Source organism: Conger conger, chromosome 8 (genome assembly GCF_963514075.1).
Source record: "Conger conger chromosome 8, fConCon1.1, whole genome shotgun sequence".
Classification (NCBI taxonomy): domain Eukaryota; kingdom Metazoa; phylum Chordata; class Actinopteri; order Anguilliformes; family Congridae; genus Conger; species Conger conger.
The window spans coordinates 43,047,882-43,066,069 of NC_083767.1; the positions used below are offsets into that span (position 1 = coordinate 43,047,882).

An 18,188-nucleotide genomic window follows, 5' to 3' on the forward strand; every position below is an offset into this window, starting at 1 on the left:
CTTTAAGGAGGGTCAAATAAACTGCCGGTTGCATAGTAAATCAGATAAACGTGTTCACTGCAGAAAACACAATTTGGGTCAGTGTATTCACACCATTCCAAAAGCCTGCTTGGCAACACGTTGTATTTATACAAAGTACAGCACAGGCAAGACAAGTGACTTGGGTCACAGCACAACAAACAATGCGATATCGGGACAATATGGCATAAAAGGTCACACAAAATGTTAAATACAGGGCAGAGAGAACATTGCAAGACCTTCACATTTCCTAAAAGGTACAAACCTTCAAAAGTTCAACCATTAAAATTACATTATTGGAGGCACCAGACATCTAATGCAAGATTTATAATCTTCAGTTAAATTCTCCAGCGTTTGGCCGATTTGAACCCTTTAATCTGCAAGATCACAAATACGTGCTTTGAAAGTTCTTAACTGAACATTCAACATAATTTAAAGCAATTCCAGAAAAAAAAAAACTATTCTTCAAAAGGGTTAAATATCAACCTTCTTTCTGTGACAGAGTAACATTACACTGAGGAGAACATTATGTCACAGTTTGGCAGCAAGAGGTCACTGGTCACAGAGCAATACGAGAGTGATGCTACTCCTGTTAATGTCAAATAAATAGCCAGCAAATGATATTTCAGAAAGAAGATACTTTTGGCATGACACGTATGACCACCGACCACCATCTTGCTCTTCAAAAGTTGACGAATATTACCTCCTGATTTTAAGCTTAGTTTAGGTAACACTCGTTACGATGCTAGCTAACGAGATCTTGTCTGGCACTGGATAAAATCATGATAGTAAGTCACATTACATGGCATCACTATCCATTAAACCGGCTTATGTTATACCTCTTTGATACGGTCCCGTGAGCTAGCTACCAAAATAGCTAGTTAACGTTATCTGGCCACGTAATTACTAGCACTGCTTTCCAAACGCTATGCTGAATTTACGTCAGAGTAGCGGTCAGTTTTTTTGTCATTTTTTGCTAGCTAGTCAACTACACTAATACAAACGAGGACTGTGCGCCAAACATCCGGCTTCCTGTAATTATTAGCCAGAGAATTCCATAGAACAACTTCACGCGAAATCCTCAAGTTCTGCTCTAACAATACGAGTAGTGACTATAACATCTCAATGAATAAATGCATGTTTTTTCTTGTAGAGAATGAGATCATTTTAAATCTAACAAGAATCCTTTCGTATTTTAGCTAACGTTAGCTAGCAAGCTGACTAACTAGCTTTCTAAGTTACTTGACACCACATACTGACGTAATTAGCTAGGGAACGGTGATGGCCTATATTTAAACGCAATGTAACACGAAATATATTAGTCAATTAACACAATCCACGCTGCTATCCCATCTAGTACTAGGTAACTAATGTTAACTACTACTAGCTAGCTAGCCTAGTTATTTTAGGGCTGGAAGTGCAATTTCAAACGGGCATACTGTTAACTAGCTGTCTTTGGCCACCACATTAGCTAACGTTGCAATAAAATACACTGATGTTCAAAGTGACTAACGACATAATTAGTGAGCTGTGGAGTTGTGAATTAATTTGTAAGTTAATATAGCTAATGTTATTTTTCGGGAATAGAAAACATGGCAATAACGTCACTTAACGTTAGAGCTCACAGTTACTCGTGCAACGTTATTGCCATTTCTGTAGGGACTAGCTAGCTATGTGTAGTCTAGCTGGCTAACGTTTGCTTGCTTAGCTAAGCTAAACGTCGGTAACGTTAGTTGCATTAACCAGCGTCGGAACTTAACTAGCACTTAGCTAGCTGGACAGAAAAAAATGAAACCAGTACTAGCTACATGTAACGTTAGCGTTACATCTTGATATCAAATGATTTCACCTTAGTAAACGCACTTCAGTAAAACTAACCACGCTACTTAGGGGGAGTTAATACATATGATACTTACCAGAAACGATATACGTTGTATCGACCCGAGTCCCCGACCTCGGTGCTTCCTCGGAGGCCGGATGCCGTCTTTCCACCCACAGACTAGCTAGCTTGTTAGCTGGCTAGCCAATGTTCGTCGTATCGTTTAAGTTTTCCCTTCTTATCACTCGTCAGTCACTTAAATCCACAGACACAGCATTCTAGGCAAAGCTAGGCTTAAAATGTCGAAAACTCTAGGGCTGAATCTCTCAGCTGCACAGCTTGAGCAGGGCTGGCGGTGTGAGAGAGCGGATGGTGACCGTGGGTAGTACGATAATGGGAGGGAAGCGAGCACTGACTGCCTGCATATTGACGCCTCCGTCTCAAAGTGACATGGAGAGAATTCACTGGAGCCTGTGCTGTCGACGATTGGTCCAACAGCGCCGCCTACCCATCCCCGCGTCCTGTGTCTAACAAAGCCTTTGTTGTTTCACAGCGGCCTCTGCCGTGGAAAAAGTAATGGCAAGCCACACACTGAAAAAAAACAGCCGTTCATTGTATAATGCACTTATCAAGATAAAACCCACTACATGACATTGGAGCTGACACTTTCTTTTTCCCCTTGAAATAATCTTTTAACAGTATGTACCGTGTCACCACAATGTCACTTCACTATAAACACGATAGGCAATTATCAATGTGTGGTATGGGGTTATGCATTGTGGTAAAATGGCTTCCTTGCAGTTGACTCCAGATTAAATATTTACATACATTGGAAGCAAATAAACTTTTGCAAAAAACTATTTTTATCATGACAAGGCAACTGAAATATGATGTAAAGGTCTGAAAAACAGCCCGAATCAACTATTGTTACCATCTGAATAGATCAATTCAGAATATACATGATTTTTAGAAAGAGTACATGCAACAACTGCACTATGTGGTGAAGGAATGTTGAGATACGACATTATAATCTTTATTGAGCAGATTCATTTTGGAAGCTTTAAGTGATGGCAGTATATATGGAGTTCTCTCCTGCAGCTGAGATGGCCTGACTAATGCCAGTAAATATCCTCAAACTTGTAAGTACAGCTTGACTAAAAGTTTATACAGGTTATATAGACTTGAACTTCACAATAGAAATGCCTTTCTAGTCAAGTTTTCACACATCTTGCTAATATGGCTTTGTCTGTGTCAGCTGCTCCAGGCACCGCATTCTGCCCGGTGGAATCTAGACTGTCTCCACAAACCCACCATCAATCATAACATGCCCTTACCCACAAATACCCAGTTGCGATAACTCAGTGTGTGATACACACAGTGTAGGGGTAATGCTGTACGTTTGCCTCCTTTTATATTATGTATTATTTTTCTTTGTTTAGCAGCACACAATGTGAGCGATATGCTCATTATTCAAGGCACAGGGGAACCAATGACAGCCGACCCTTGTTTCTCAGCAAGGGGGGAACTGGGAAAATTTCCCTTTTGAATGTGGCTAGCTACATTAGATTGACGTTTTGATGATGAAAATGGTTCGTACAGACTGCAATTTTTGGAGAAGTGTGCTAATCCTGTAGGAATAAGACTTTGCGATAAATGCTCAACCTAGCGCCGCTTCTGCCGAAGTGAGGCCTATCGTTATATTGCACGCAACTTTCACTAACAACAAAGCCAGCTGTAGCCATTGTTTACAAAATGGCACTTCAAACATTTGATGACTAAGTTGGGTATCATACTGCAGGAGCCATCTCCCTTAACTACTTTAACAATACAATTCAGTTTATATATTATTTTGCAGCCAGTACACCCACTGGAACATACTTATTATTATATTTTCTACCAATTATATGCAACATTGCCCTATTAGAATTGTTTTTCGAAATCCATGAAGAAAATATCAAAAAGAACATTAAGATACAGCCTAGTATTCAGTCTCAAGAGATGCCTTGGTTTATCAAACTATTTGTCAAAGACATAAATGACCATACTCAGGATATATTGGGTCATCTTGAAATATTTACCTAATTTCAAGAGAAATAAAGACAAGGTTTAGGGCTAAAATGTTCATTCTTTTTGTTTAATCATCCCTGTAATATTTTGCGAGTCATTATTGACCGTGAAAATGGTTTGTGGAATTGGAACTGGGAGACATGTTTTGTTTTAAAAACAAATGTGTCCAGTGAGTGTTTTCATCCTGACAAGGCCAGGCTATAAAGATTAACTGGGTGAAAGAGGATGTGGAGCTAGGCACTGATAACCAATTTGTGTGAGAAGGTAGATTAGGGCTCTGGCACAAACTCACCATTAGGCTTTTCTAACACACAATGAGATTGTACTGAGGCCAAAGGCTTTGGAGAGCGACATATTTATTGTGTATTCACATTATAATAAGACTGGATGTGGACTGTTTTTCACCAGTAATGATAAAGGAGTTTAGCCCAAAAGGCACTCTCTCATTTCACAGTGTAAATAGTCTACTTCGCATTAAATCTCTGTTCAATACATATGTGATAAATTAGCCCTGGGCTACTTATTGTAATCTGAAGCTTTAGCTCAGAGGGCTAATGTACCCGCGCAAACATGAGCACACCTAGGGTAGATTGGTAAATGGCAAATTCCAGGAAAGTGGTTAGAGAAGCAAAATATATTCACAGTACCACGCCTGTAACAAGGTTGAGTGATATTTTCTGAATGACAAATAGGCAAAATCTAATTTTATTGACTAATTTTTGGCAAGTCAAAGTGCTTCTAGTTAATTTTGTTTGCACAGTAAACCATTTATTGTCGCTACACATATTCATGACTGATAAGGAATAATAAACACTAAACATTTATTTTGTTTGAAATGCAAGCAAGCTAATAATAGAGAATGAAAAAGAGGCAACTCAGCTGTAGTTTATTTTCTGTATAGGCTGAATATTATTGTGAAAGTGCTAAGTTTGGTATAAAAGTGGAAGTGTAAGTTATGAATAGTGGTGGTTTGGGTGAGGCTTTAAAATGTCCTTGCCATATGAATTCAAGTTTGGTTTGGATGGGTGGTTCTTGGGTTCAAGTTGGGGTGAGGCTTACATTACAGCCATAGTTGGTTAACATGTGCTAGGTGTGCCTGCAGTGTCTTGGCTATCTAGGGCTCTGCCTATGCTCATGGAATGTACATTTGCTGCTGACCAATTCCCTCAGGACACCAAATGCAAAAATGCAAAAGAGAAGTGATGGCAGGACACCCCTCACCCCTCACCCCTCACCCCTCCAACCCCCCACCCCCACACCCCACCCAATGCAATTCCCGCACTGGAATTCTTCTGTCTCAATAATGAAGACTGATCAGATTTTTTAAAATTTGCCATCACTTCTCTTTTTGCATTTGGCAATCTCACTATGAAGGGTGCTTCACAGAATAAACTCTGATTTGCCCAATATCATCCCTGCCCTGCTGAAAACAGCATGTTTGATTTGACACGTTCAATCTGTATGCAGATTAAATGGAATCCTGCGAGCAGAACAGACAAATTTATGATCCCAGATTGAATAGCGGAGGTCATTGAGGTTTATTGTCTGAATAGTCCTCATTTGGGGATACAATTCTTCCAAATCGTATTGAAAGCTTAGAATGATCAGTGAATTTTACTGTATGATCCTGTCCCGACAGACAGAGACTGCTGGAATTAATCTGCTGTGAAAACAGAGATACGGGCCTTTTCCCCCCACTCAGAACATCAGCCTTGGGTGAACATTGGAGGAGCAATTTATATGATCTGAGTTAGTAATAAGACCGGGTGGGCACAGGCTGTGTTATGCTGTATATTGTTATACTCAGTGTTGATTATTGTGTTCCAAATGTGTGAACCTATGATGTGAAACAATTGTGTCAATAACAAAGGAGGCTCTATTGTGATCACCTGGGGGGAGATGCTACGGGCTTTGTCTGGGTACATTTGTGAATTTTCATGCATGTCTATTATATCTGAAGGCTCCTGAGCGGCCTCGCAGTAATGAGAAAAACATTATTATTTTTTTGTTTTTTTGTTTTTCTTTCATGCTGCCTTGTGAATAAGAGCTCACATGTTTTTTCACACACGTGTGTTGCCTTTGTTTTCTGCCCAAGTTTGGTTTAGCAGCATTTTGGATGTTGGGGCAGGGCTGCTCATGTCATCCTTTCCTTACCCATTTCCTTTAAAGATCAATCATTGCTCAGAGAATTTAGATGGAAAAAGACACAGACAGTGCAAAACCATTCCCTTCCCCCCTCCATAAAGATGCTGAGACCCCCAAATACGGAGACTGGAATTTTACAGAACTACCCCCCACCATAACACTTCCACCCCCCAAGGCTCATTAATATGCAGCTATGACAGGACCATGAAATTGGCTGTCAGGTGGATTAAAATGGAGAGGGAGCCAGCCCTACCCGTGTGGAAGCCCCAGCTCGACAACAGATTCACTCTGCAAGAGGAGCAAACAGCAAAAAGGACAAGAGACCCCAATTATGCTGATGGCGCAAACACCAGCAGGTTTCCTGCGGGTTTTTAAAACATGTCAGGGTGACGATTAATTAGCCTCATAAACTGCTTTAATTGCAGACAAATCCACCCTGCCTTTGTGTCTGCCCAGAGCCCCGGATAGGCCTCTCTGATTGGCTGTTGACCCAAACCAGAGCGGAGGGTGTGTAATGGATTCCCCCCACAGCCACCCCTGTGATGGAATATGCACACATATACCCAGGGGGCCACACACCGGACAGAGAGCAGCGTGGTAAACACAAAACATCCACTAAAATTCTATGAATTGATTCTTTATTTGGTTTTTATTTTTCCATATATATTGTATATTTCCTTCCAAATTAGAGCACCCAGTTTAATTATTAGGCCTATCCTGTCACTAAAATGTCCTCCACAGGCTATCACTATCCTAGCTGTGTAGGCAACAGGGCAGCATAGCCATATTGTATGGTCCACTCCACCTAAACTTCTCACACATACAGAAATGTGTTTTTCTCAATTTCCATGGCTCCATCTGTTGCCATGAGAACAGCTGTCTGGATGTGGATTCATCAGGTTCAGTGGTGGAGGTGCTGATCACACAGGCTGGAGTCTTTCGTCTGAAGCCGTGCCAGGAGATTCAGAGAGGTTTCATTCTCACTTTGCTGTTCGTACACACAAACACACACACACACACACACACACACACATCCCTGGCACCTTACTTCAGCTTCTGTGCTATGGTCATCCACTGTGGGAACCTCTCCTCTCCAAGCACAAGTGTGCACTGACATGAGGGCTTATACACCAACATATAAACGCTCACACTCTGAGACAGACAAACACACACACTTTGAGACAGACAAACACACATGTAGATGCCGGCACACACACTTTGACATGTGCATATATACACTGAAACACACTTCCCTATGCTTGCTCACACACACACACACACACACACACACACACACACACACAGCCCTATTACGCCCCAGCCCCCAAGTCAGGCTCTGCTGCCAGCACCCCTCTCTCAACAATTTACACATTCACTCCATCCTGGGCCTCTACCAAAATCCAGGTGGAAAACACTCGGAATGGGAACAGATACCTTTATAGTTTCCTACAGGAGAGCAGGGCTGAATGAAGAACCCTGCTGGAGGCACCTGGTTAACTCCATCAGGTCTGGCTGGAGGGACGGAGGGATGGGGGAGCACAGGAGCCTCTGTGACCCCACGCCACCTCCACTGCCCCATTCCTCTTCACCCCCAGTTCTGAGCCACACATCCCTGCTTCCCTGGACCCGATGCTGCGATATTCTACAACAATCCGCAGGAGATGGATTTTGGCTCCATTTGCGTACATTTTTTCCCCACTCTGAAATGGATATCATTGTTACAGATGCATCACGCCAAGAAAAGCTTCTTGTCTGTCAGATTATCTGACTATCCGATTATCTGTCGGGATTGAATCACTGGAGCCATTTAAAAATTCTACATGGAAGCGAACTGATCATGCAATTAAAAGAATTCAAAGCTAAACCGCTTACATAAGAAGTATTATACAGTATAATGTAGATTAAACATCACCTTTAACACTTTTCTTTTCTGGATTATTTCAAAAATTTATCTTAAAAAAAACTTGTTAACTGCTTCTTCTTCTGCGTCTTCAAGGCAAAATGATGAATATGACAATTGAAAATACCATAGGTAGAGAGAGAGAGAGAGAGAGAGAGAGAAGCAGTGTCAGGTAACAGGTGAACTGCAGGCTCAGTAAACTGTACTTCTGGTCCCAAGCCAGTAACATCCACGAGACTGGGGCCAATGAGAATGTCTACCCAGGTGGCCAACGTCTCTGCAGTTTCACCGAATGTCACTGAGTGCAGAGACAGCTCTGACAACCACACGTCATGCAAAATCGCTTTAATATCCCCTCCTGGATCTCCGGGGTCCAGGGTTTCGCCCCGGAGATATTTTGTAGCATTCTTTTCAAAGGTGTCAGTGTGTTTCGTGATTTACAGCAGAGCTACTCTCAGATTCCTCCAGAGCCGATGAGCTCAAGGTAATATCAGTCACCATTACAGCATGCACCCGCATGCCTGTAGGCCCCGAGGAGAGGTCAAAGGTCACTCACACACCACATGACCATATGGGGGTTTCAAAAATGATCTATTGGCTCCACAGAAGAGTCAACTGACAATGGTGGTTGAAAATGAGCACAGCATGCTGCTCCGAAAGAAATATCTGTAGTTGTGTATTTTATGAACATGGGGCACCCTTATAGCACTTGAGGCAAGCAAACAAAATGTGCCCTACATTCTGGAGTTGCTAATGACACCTTTGCACATCCACTGTCATTAAAACATGCATCAACTAGACAAACACATTTGGCAATCAATCTCTGTGAAATTTCCCCCAAATAAAGTTTCAAATCTACCACCCTTGTAGGAAGTATCTCCTTACACTAAGGGTTACAGCAGTGATCTGGCCAAACATATCTGAAATGAGGAGCATAATGAAAAGGTGATAGCAGCATGCCAGACCAGGATGCCAGACCAGGATGCCAAGTCTCAACCGATAATAGAGTGATCTGAGCCTGGCCAGCCTCAACAGCAATATTGTAGCCTCCAAGGGATCTGCTCACACCTTTTGGCATAACTGAAAATGTCTGTTGTGTGTATTGTGTTGAATACTGTCCTTGTGCTATTGGTATTGACGTTCCACCATTTTGTATGGTGCCCGTCTCCAGACTCATTGCTTGCGTAGAGAATGATATTATGTTCTGTGATATGTGTTATGTATGCTGTGATATCAGTAACCTGTCTGTGTATTTGCGTGTTTGTGCATGTGCGTGTGTATGTATGTGTGTGTTACTATTGGTGACTATTGTTTATGGTTATAGCTGCTCTACATGCATGTTTTGCTATTTATGGATTTGATACTTTTCATTTGTTGAGGAACTTATGCACTTGTAAATCGCTTTGAAATAAAAGCGTCTGCTAAATGACCAAAATGTAAATGTAAATGGTGTGTGTGTGTGTCCTACTGAGCCCCTCCCCTCTCCTCCCTCTACCCCCCCCGATCTGAAATTCCAGTCTCCTCTCAGGAGTGCGCTCCCTCACTTACTGCATTCACCATTGTTCTGGTCTCACCTGCGGTACCCTCTCAGCCCTCCAAAATGACCTGGACCCGTTCTGTTACCCTCGCCCTGCTCGCTGTGCTGTTCGTCCTGACCCGTGAGTATGCCAGGGGCCCACGCTCTGCCAGGATACCCCTGACTTTGGGGAAAAGGGGGGACACAGGGGGGTTAGGGCATCAATGTTAGCCTGCATTTGTTACCGTGTCTACTTCAAAAGGACATTTTTTGGGGGAGCAGAAGATGAATCCAACGCTGCTTTGCGGTTCCCAGTAAGCACAGTATTGTTTCATGCATTTTAAACTTTAAAGTTTGCCATTGGTGTGTGAGTGTGTGTGTGAATGGGTGAATGAGAGGCTGTATTTATATATGCACGTGAATGTCAATGTGTAACCCTAGTTTCTGGAAAAAGCGGTATTAAATGCAGCCAATTAACCCTTTACAATTAAAGTTTATTTTCTTCCTGACTTTTTGCTTTTGGAAATGTGTTTATCACAAAGATGTAAAACCTTTACGATGGAATGTGATACTCACATGGCAGCTTTGAAAATTATCTCCGGAAGTGGTTCTGACCCGTTCCTTTCTCTGGCTCTCTGACAGTGAATTACAGGGCCGAGAGTGCAGCGGTGCGGGATGACTCTGCCGACCCGGCGGCCAGGGCGCCGCCAGGTGAGCCCAATGAAACCGCCCGATACCTCCTGAACCTCCTCTGAGTCTTAGTGTGCACTCCCTTACATTTACACACCTCTCACCCCCTCCCCTTCAGGAGCAGCAAGGAGGGTCTTCATGCCTGGGACGGAGGCAGCAAACTTCTTCAGACGCAGGAGTAGGAGATCGGTGAAGTCTCAGGCTGAGATCAATGGTGAGATGCATTTTAATGCCTCAGAGCTTACGTTTTGGAGGGTACCCTTGAGAGCGGGCAGGGTGGTGGGGGGGCAGTCTATCGGCACCCTAGTTGAGGAGAACAGAGGACAGAGTCTCTCTTCAGGCAGTGTAGTGTAAGATTCAGAAATGTTACATTTTTTCAGAAAAGAAGTACAACTACTCCTATTGAGGAGTTGAGCAGAGCAGGTTGTTGTTTGAGGGTATTAGGGTGATCTGTGCTTGCGGCTGGTCTCTTGGCTGGGTCCACAGGTGGAGACGGCTGGGGGCAGCCACAGGAGTGGCCAACCCGCAGATCCACCTTCCCCTCCATCCCCAAGCCAGTGTTCAGGAAAAGTAGCGACCATTCGGTCACCCCATCCCCCCCCCCCCCCCCCGCCTCCACAGCTCCCATCAGAGAAGGGCCTGTGCGATTCTCTGGAGAAAAACAAGCTGACTTTCCAGGAAACTTTCCATTAAAAAGAGGGGATTATGTTGCCGAGTCAGTCGGTCGGTGAGTGTGACTTGTTGTAAACCTGTTGGCACAGAGGAGAGAGTATCAGGCTGCAAGGTGGAGGAAGTGTGGGGTTGGAACTGGAGGAGGAATGTACACACACACACATCCTGGCAAAAGAAAAACAAAACAGAGAGGGAGAGAGCTTTATAGAGCTATGTTGCTTTGTGCCCACTGTTAACACACTCAACTAAGTGGCTGGGGGTAGAGACTCCCAGTCAAGTTAAATATGTGTTCAGCAATATAGTGACCAAAATGTGATGCAATATGCACAGTAATGCTTTGTTGCTTTTGGCTAGTACAATGTTACATGATGTGTCAGAAGATGGTGGAATGTTTACTGAAGTAGAGTATCAGATTATTCATGAATAGTGCCATAGACAGTCAGAAGACTAGTTCAGTAGTTCAAGACTTCCAGACAGTAGACTCAGTAGTTAAAGAAATGAACACCTGCATACACTGCTTGAAAAACCCGGCTGCTCAACATACTCCATCTGGCTTCCTATGTTTGGTAGGTAGCCAGCTTCTTGGCATCTTCCTAGCAAATAAAATACGTAGAAAGGAAAAAAGTACACTCAGTGGTGACAGTAACAGTGGTGGTACATTCTTGCTCAAGGATCCAATGTTCACAGAAAGTACAGTAATGTTATCTTGGGATATAAATGAGTATGTTTCCCAAGCAGAAAAGGTACAAGTGAATTATATTTTGCTGGCTTGGGGTACAATTTTATGTAACTCTAAGGTACCGCCCTCAGCAACAAGCATTTTAACCTTTTTAGGCACTTTTCATACCTTTATTTCTAAGATTGTAAAGGAATGTGTCCAATTTCTGTTTGCCCTGGCTGGCTAATCTAAGAGCTACTCAGTGAGTTTGGGAGGCCATTGACAGTGTGTGTGGTGAGATATGGCACGACGCGAGAGGTCTCCTGCACTGGTGTTGAACCAAACCTCCTTCAGTGAGGCTTTTCATCAGTACTCAAGGCACTGTTGCTTTTCAGGGATTGTCTGATGAGACTGCACTTGGCAGAACACGCCACGGTCAGAGGTGCCAAAGACACCACGGGGCCATTATGCAACAGGCCCTGGGACAAAGCCAAAAAAAGAGCATGTACCCTCTTCAATAGCTTCAGAATAGGCTGTCCCACACGCTGTTATGTAATATCAGAGCACGCATTGGCATTACTCACCTGGAATAAACGGGGCCTGAAGGTTTACACCCTGGGTGGGTCCTTAAATTTGAAAAGACACAAAATGTCCTCATTCTGGACTCAGCACCACACTCAACTAGAGACCGGAGCTAAACGTTACAGAAAATATTCCGCAACATATTCTAACAATATTCTGCTCTTAATGCTTTAGCAGTTGCAGTCAGCTTTGTACACTGACCTGACGACAGGTCGGAACATGCAGTTCTAGACCTGTTGAAATAACTTTAGCAGTCACAAGTCATGATCAGACCTCTGAAGCACAAATAGAGGAATGCAAAGAAAGCCTTGGGCAAATCAACCGTTATGCCAATCAGGATTATGAATGGGCTGTGTTCTCATGGTTAAGGCTCTGTCTGGGCACTGTACATTGCTGATAGAGATTCTGGATACACATTGGCACACAAGACAGAAAATTGGTGAACTGTGAGAGGCTGAGTCAATGCTGGGTGACATATTGTTTTGTAGTGGAGCATGCTGGGTTGAAGGGTGTGACAGGGTGACATGGTCTGTACAAGCACATTAATAGGTGTAGTTTGATGGGTATGAGTCTTGGCTGCACATATGTGGGTCACAGCGCTCAGTGTGTTACTTCTGGCATGCTTAAGAGCTTTGAGCATGTGTATGCCTTATTGGGAGTTTATTGTCCACCGGCATGGTGTGAGAGCCATGTGTGTGTGTATGTTTACGTGTGTGTGGAATTACTGATGGGTAAGCAAGATGCTTATTGGTGTTCTGTGCTCTCTTTAATTATGGTGTAGACTTGACTATAACAGCATACAGGCCTAAAGCCAAATGAATTGGACTTATCTGGTGTAGCCAGATGGCCAGCACCGTGACTCCTGTCTGTCTCTATGATTACTCTTCAATATGACACGGCAGAGATATAAACTCAAAACCTTCCTGTACCAAGATGAATACTCCTTAGTACCTCCTATGTGCAGTGATGAAGTACTCTCCAGCCCCCCAACCCCCAACTCATGAGACAGCTTGCTATTGCTAACACTGAATCTCTCTCTCTCTCTCTCTCTCTCTCTCAGCTGAACAGAGGCAGAGTCTGGCCAAGGACGAGCGCAGGAGAGAGTACTATGAGGAGCAGAGGGATGAATTTGAGAATTACGTGGAGGAAGAGCGTGATGGTATATGCATGAACTCACAAATTTCAGCTTAATTCGTTTAATATTGCACTCTAAAACATGTCCTTGTGAACACCAGTTCCAGTCAAAACAGGGAATACGATACCCTGGGAAGAGAACCACAAGTGACCCAAAAGCAGCCAAAATGTTTCATACAGCAAGTGTTTAATAGAGTGTGGTGATATCACTGCCTAACCTTGCAGTGAATGACCACAGGCAGTCTGTGCTGTCTGCAGCAACACTGAAAGACACAACATATACTGCGTTAAATACAAGCACAAGCACAGCACATACGGTCTCCAATTGAGCTCATCGGAGCCTCCCTTCACTCAGATGGGGTTAACATGTATCCATACACAGAGACTGCAACAGCCTGCCTCCTCCTTTCATCACCCTTATACCACAGACCTGGCAAATCAAATGCAAGACCAACCAACAAATACTTATGCTAAAATATGTAAGGAATTCAGAAGGAACCTGGAAGATGGTTGGCTGCTTCTTTGGGAAACGTTTGGCCTTTGACCTCGCTGTGAGTGCCTCTCCCCTCCCCTCTCTCTCGCCCCACAGAACAGAACGAGAGGACCAGAGAGAAGACAGAGCAGTGGAGGGAGTTTCACTACGATGGGATGTACCCTGCCTACCGAGTGTAACGCTGCAGTGGGAGGTACAGGGGCAAAAGGGCAGCGCCAGCATGGGGGAATAGGCCTTCTCCCTCAGAGACGCAGTTACCTTAAACACAGTCCCCAGCAAACTGCCCTATAACCCTGCTGAAAAAAACAGCTCAAGCTAGGTTTTGACAGAGCTGGTAGCTGGTTGACCAGTTAGACCAGCTCTATACTCGACACGGTTTGAACAGCTCAAGCTATGTTTTGAAACAGTTTTGTTTCAAGCTGGTTTTTACACCAGGGAAATGTATTTTTTGTTAAATGCTTGCCAAAGTTAAGAACAAACTTTTTTTTTTTGAGGTTATAGCTTTCTGTATAGCTCTTTTACTCAATTTTCATTCCAGCCTTAATACATGTGAAATGATGTAGCTCTGAAGGTAATATTTTTGTTTTTAAATTTAATTTTTCTTTTCTTGTACAACGTTTTTGCTTTATTATTTGAGAGAGAGCATTTCAGAATAATCACAGCAAGATTTATGTCTATGACAGCATGCTTATTCTAGTATTTCACTTCACTTGTACAATTTCTTTCTTGGCAATGTTGTAATTGGCATTCTAGGACATGTATGACACATAGTTAAATAATCATAATACAAATGTAATATTATTCTTATGGAATGCAAGTCAGAATGCAAATTCCTGGTGCTCGGTCAAGAAAACCTCACTGGTTATTTCAGCACTGTGAAAGCCTGCAAGGCAGAACACCAGCAGCCAATAAATTCTATAATCTCAGCAAATACTGAGAGTCCTTCAAATCTATGAGTCCTTCCATAAATAACAGTGCTTTCCAATATCTCTCTCTCTCTCTCTCTCTCTCTCTCACACACACACACACACACACAAGCACAATAGCTTCTAAAATCATCAAAAGTTTCTTATAAAATCATTGCTACTCAAAAAAGGCATCATTATGACATCCTTCCAATGGTGAACTTTGATTGCAGCTGAGATGAGAGTGAAACTGAGCTTATGGGCCACGATCTCCTGCTTGTAGGATATGAGTAAACGAACATCATGCCTGCGGTGAAATGTTTCTTGTTATGTGAGTGTTTGGCTCTTTTTGTGGTCAATGGAATCATGAACTCTGTACCTATGTTATGGTGAAGCAAAGAGCAGATTAGAAATGTCTACGTTAAATTATGTTTCACAAATAACAATGCAGGAGGGGATTTCTAAAGGAAAGAAGGGGTGTGCACACAGTACATGGAAAGTCCCAAAGTTGACAAGACGATAATCAGGGGTGTATTGAAACATCAATACCCCAGATGTGAAATATCTCTCGCTCTCTCTCTCCCCGTCTCTAATGTCCGCCCACCATAAATCTCATAATCAAAATGAAACCGTCAGCATCCAACTGCTAAATTCAGAGTGCAGGCACGAAAGCAGAGTGCCTCTCACTACTTTCAGTGCTAGCTGCAATAAAAGATACACTGCAGGTAATATATGTAGGCCTACATAGGAAACAGGTTTACAACAGTGTAAAATTCATATGTAGTCAGAGTGAATTTTTGGACAGCTGAGTAGGACACAGCCCAGTTCACTTCAGATATTCAGTTTGACAGAGTACAGGCAAGCTCGCATGCATTCAGGCAGACTCACAGCAAGTCCGACACATGCAGATAATTATGTGGTACAGCCCAGTTCAGTTTAGACAGATGCTGTTACTCCCTATTCTTGCACATTTGGATAGAAGCACAGTGTAGCCCAGTGGAGATGGATTAAATGGAGACAGCTCCAGGTAGACACCAGTACTGCAGAACTCATCAGAATGGGAGCGATCGCTGGATTCCAGAATTCCCTCAACATTCCATGAACCCTGGATGTTCCAAATATCAGTCATGAAGCTAAAAATTCTGCCATCGGATGATGGAGAATAATAGATATCATGGTAGATAATATTATGGGTAGAAGCGTAAATGAAAGTATAGCACTATATGATAGTTGCCAAGTGAGGGAATAAGACAATGCATAATTTTCTGTTAAATTAATGCTTCAATCATACCAACATGATATGCATATACAGTGGGCTCCAGAATTATTGGCACCCCTGACTGGCAATGCACAAAAATACTTAAACAAAAAAAGAGGATGTTATGTTATGAATAGGAATTGCACATAAAACTGACATTCCTTGTTTTCTTTAGGTTTTTCCCCTTTATTTTGTTTGATTTGGCACCTGCTGCTGTGACATCAGGCAGCGGGACACACCTCTATTCAACAGGTGATTTAAGTTGGCCTCCTAAGTGGTTGGCATTTATATATATTTATCCAAAGCGCTGTACAATTGATGCTTGTCATCCACCCATTCATACACACACTCACACACCGACGGCAATTGGCTGCCATGCAAGGCGCCGACCAGCTCATCAGGAGCATTTGGGGGTTAGGTGTCTTGCTCAGGGACACTTCGACACAGCCCGGGCGGGGGATCAAACCGGCAACCCTCCAACTGCCAGACGACTGCTCTTACTGCCTGAGCCATGTCGCCCCTTAGTGATGTGGGAGAGAGGAAAAAATGGGTGAAGATGGGTCGAGACTGCTTAGGGGAAATGGTTTGATGTTGTTGCGTCGGGAGAGACTTAGAGGCAGGTGTTCCACCCGTAGGATCCCACAGTTCTCATCCGCACCCAAGGATTTTGTTTTGCGTGGTTTTTTCTTTTCCATTCATAATTTGAATTTCCTGTGAAAGCTTGAGGAGAGCACACTGCCGCAGAAGGCAGGACGATTGGGCTGGCCCTGGCAGGAATAGGGGGGCCATCTTCCAAAAGAGGTGAGTCACCTGTGGAAATGGTGGTTGTGTCCCGTGCCCTTTTATTTTTTTTCTTTCACCATTAGCTCACAGCACACACCATAGGTTGGGAATTTCTAGGAAATTACAGCTAATTAGGAGCATTACAGTTTCTGCCAGCACCTTTATAGGCTTAATTTTATATATACATTTACCTGCAAAAAGGGATTCAGAACAATATATATAATTATTGAGATAAACTCAAAAGGCCAACATGTGCACAAATACTGTACTTTATTATTTTGTGCATTGCCAGACAGTGGTGCCAATAATTGTGGAGCCCACTGTATGTGGAAATATACAGAATGTTTATCATGAGCATCATAGATTTCATGGTTTGGGAACAGAAATAACATTCAATAAATACAGCAGGAATGACTCAGAAGCATAAAACCACAGCTCTGATTTTTCCCTATTCAAACAAAACACAAAGCAACAACATTTCATCACCAATTGTTTAAAAGCAGAGCTATGTTAAAACGAAAGGTAATTTCACAGTGAAGACGGTTTGATCTTCGTGTCCTTTGACAGACATTTGCGCAGTGAAGTTTGGGTTTTTCAACAGCTCGTCTGGGTTACATAGAGCTGACTTCCTACAAAAACAAACACAGTGGAACCGAGGTCACACTGCAGGTGGTGTTCAAGGTCTGCGAAAACCAGGCCGAGGAAACGATGGAAAACCGCATAGAGAACTCGACAAGACTACCATAAAAGTTCTTCCGCCAAAGTTCTCTACAAAAATATCCCCAAAATCAGAGCTGAAAAATTGACAAATAATTTCCTATTTAAAAATGTATAATGCCTAAAAGGCAATGTTATGATTAAACACATCTAGAACCACTGGGCTGCAGCATATCTTGTACTTGTCAGGGGTGTTCTCACCAAGTGTATGAGATTCATGAGCCACTACTTCTGCGGCTAGTGGGGCTCAAATAGTTCAGCCTGACACCCACCTGTGGTCCTCTTATGGACAAAGACTGCCATCTGCTCCCGGAAAACTGATCCCAGACCAGTCTAACGCTGCTGGCCAACAGAACTGTCAATACACACAAGGACTGTATTCCACAGGAAAGAAAACATAGCTTCAAACGTATTTTGTACGCTGTGAAATTGTTCTGCAGCTTATCTTGCCAGGTCTCTATTGCAAAAGAGATTTGAATAAATAATAAAATAAAATTGCCTGGTTTCTTACTCCTGGATGATGGAGGGCAAGCTGGCCCAAAAGCTGCAGTCAATTTGTGGAGAATCATCTGTGACAGGGTGGCCTCAGTCCACCCTGGCAGTTGTAAGCGAGCTATAGAGAATTACATGCGGAGAGAGAAGTGCTGTATCAGGAGATAACGTCTCCTGACCCACTCCAGTCTTGCCTGTGGCTCCTGTCCGCTGCCCCCCGAGGCACAGTGGTGCATGCTGGGAGCAGAGCGATGCTGCCACTCAGGCACCCATTAGCTTCCCTCAGGGCTTTAGTGCCTGCCCCAGCTCGAAATCTACCAGGCGTCTAACTAAAGACTG

The 18,188-nt window shown here is 43.2% G+C and overlaps 2 protein-coding genes across 2 annotated transcripts in view; one reads left to right on the forward strand and one right to left on the reverse strand.

Annotated features, from left to right (window-relative positions):
• cdk17 (cyclin dependent kinase 17) overlaps positions 1-2,339 on the reverse strand; it is a 73,943-nt gene extending 71,604 nt beyond the window's left edge. Inside the window, exon 1 of the mRNA XM_061251735.1 lies at positions 1,935-2,339. The gene's annotated coding sequence lies outside the window, so the exon portion shown is untranslated. The remainder of the gene's footprint in view (positions 1-1,934) is intronic.
• Positions 2,340-9,549: 7,210 nt separating this feature from the next.
• LOC133134472 (unique cartilage matrix-associated protein-like) lies at positions 9,550-13,873 on the forward strand. Its single transcript, XM_061250670.1, has 5 exons — positions 9,550-9,607; positions 10,108-10,176; positions 10,274-10,369; positions 13,128-13,226; positions 13,791-13,873. Exons 1-5 carry the CDS (start codon positions 9,550-9,552, stop codon positions 13,871-13,873), a joined length of 405 nt encoding a protein of 134 aa, XP_061106654.1.
• The last annotated feature ends 4,315 nt before the right edge of the window (positions 13,874-18,188 follow it).

Coding starts and splice junctions, on each gene's coding strand:
- LOC133134472 (XM_061250670.1), top strand. CDS start 9,550: ATGACCTGGACCCGTTCTGTTACCCTCGCCCTGCTCGCTGTGCTGTTC. Junction 10,370..13,127: donor GTCTCAGGCTGAGATCAATG/GTGAGATGCATT, acceptor TCTCTCTCTCAG/CTGAACAGAGGCAGAGTCTG. Junction 13,227..13,790: donor CGTGGAGGAAGAGCGTGATG/GTATATGCATGA, acceptor CTCGCCCCACAG/AACAGAACGAGAGGACCAGA.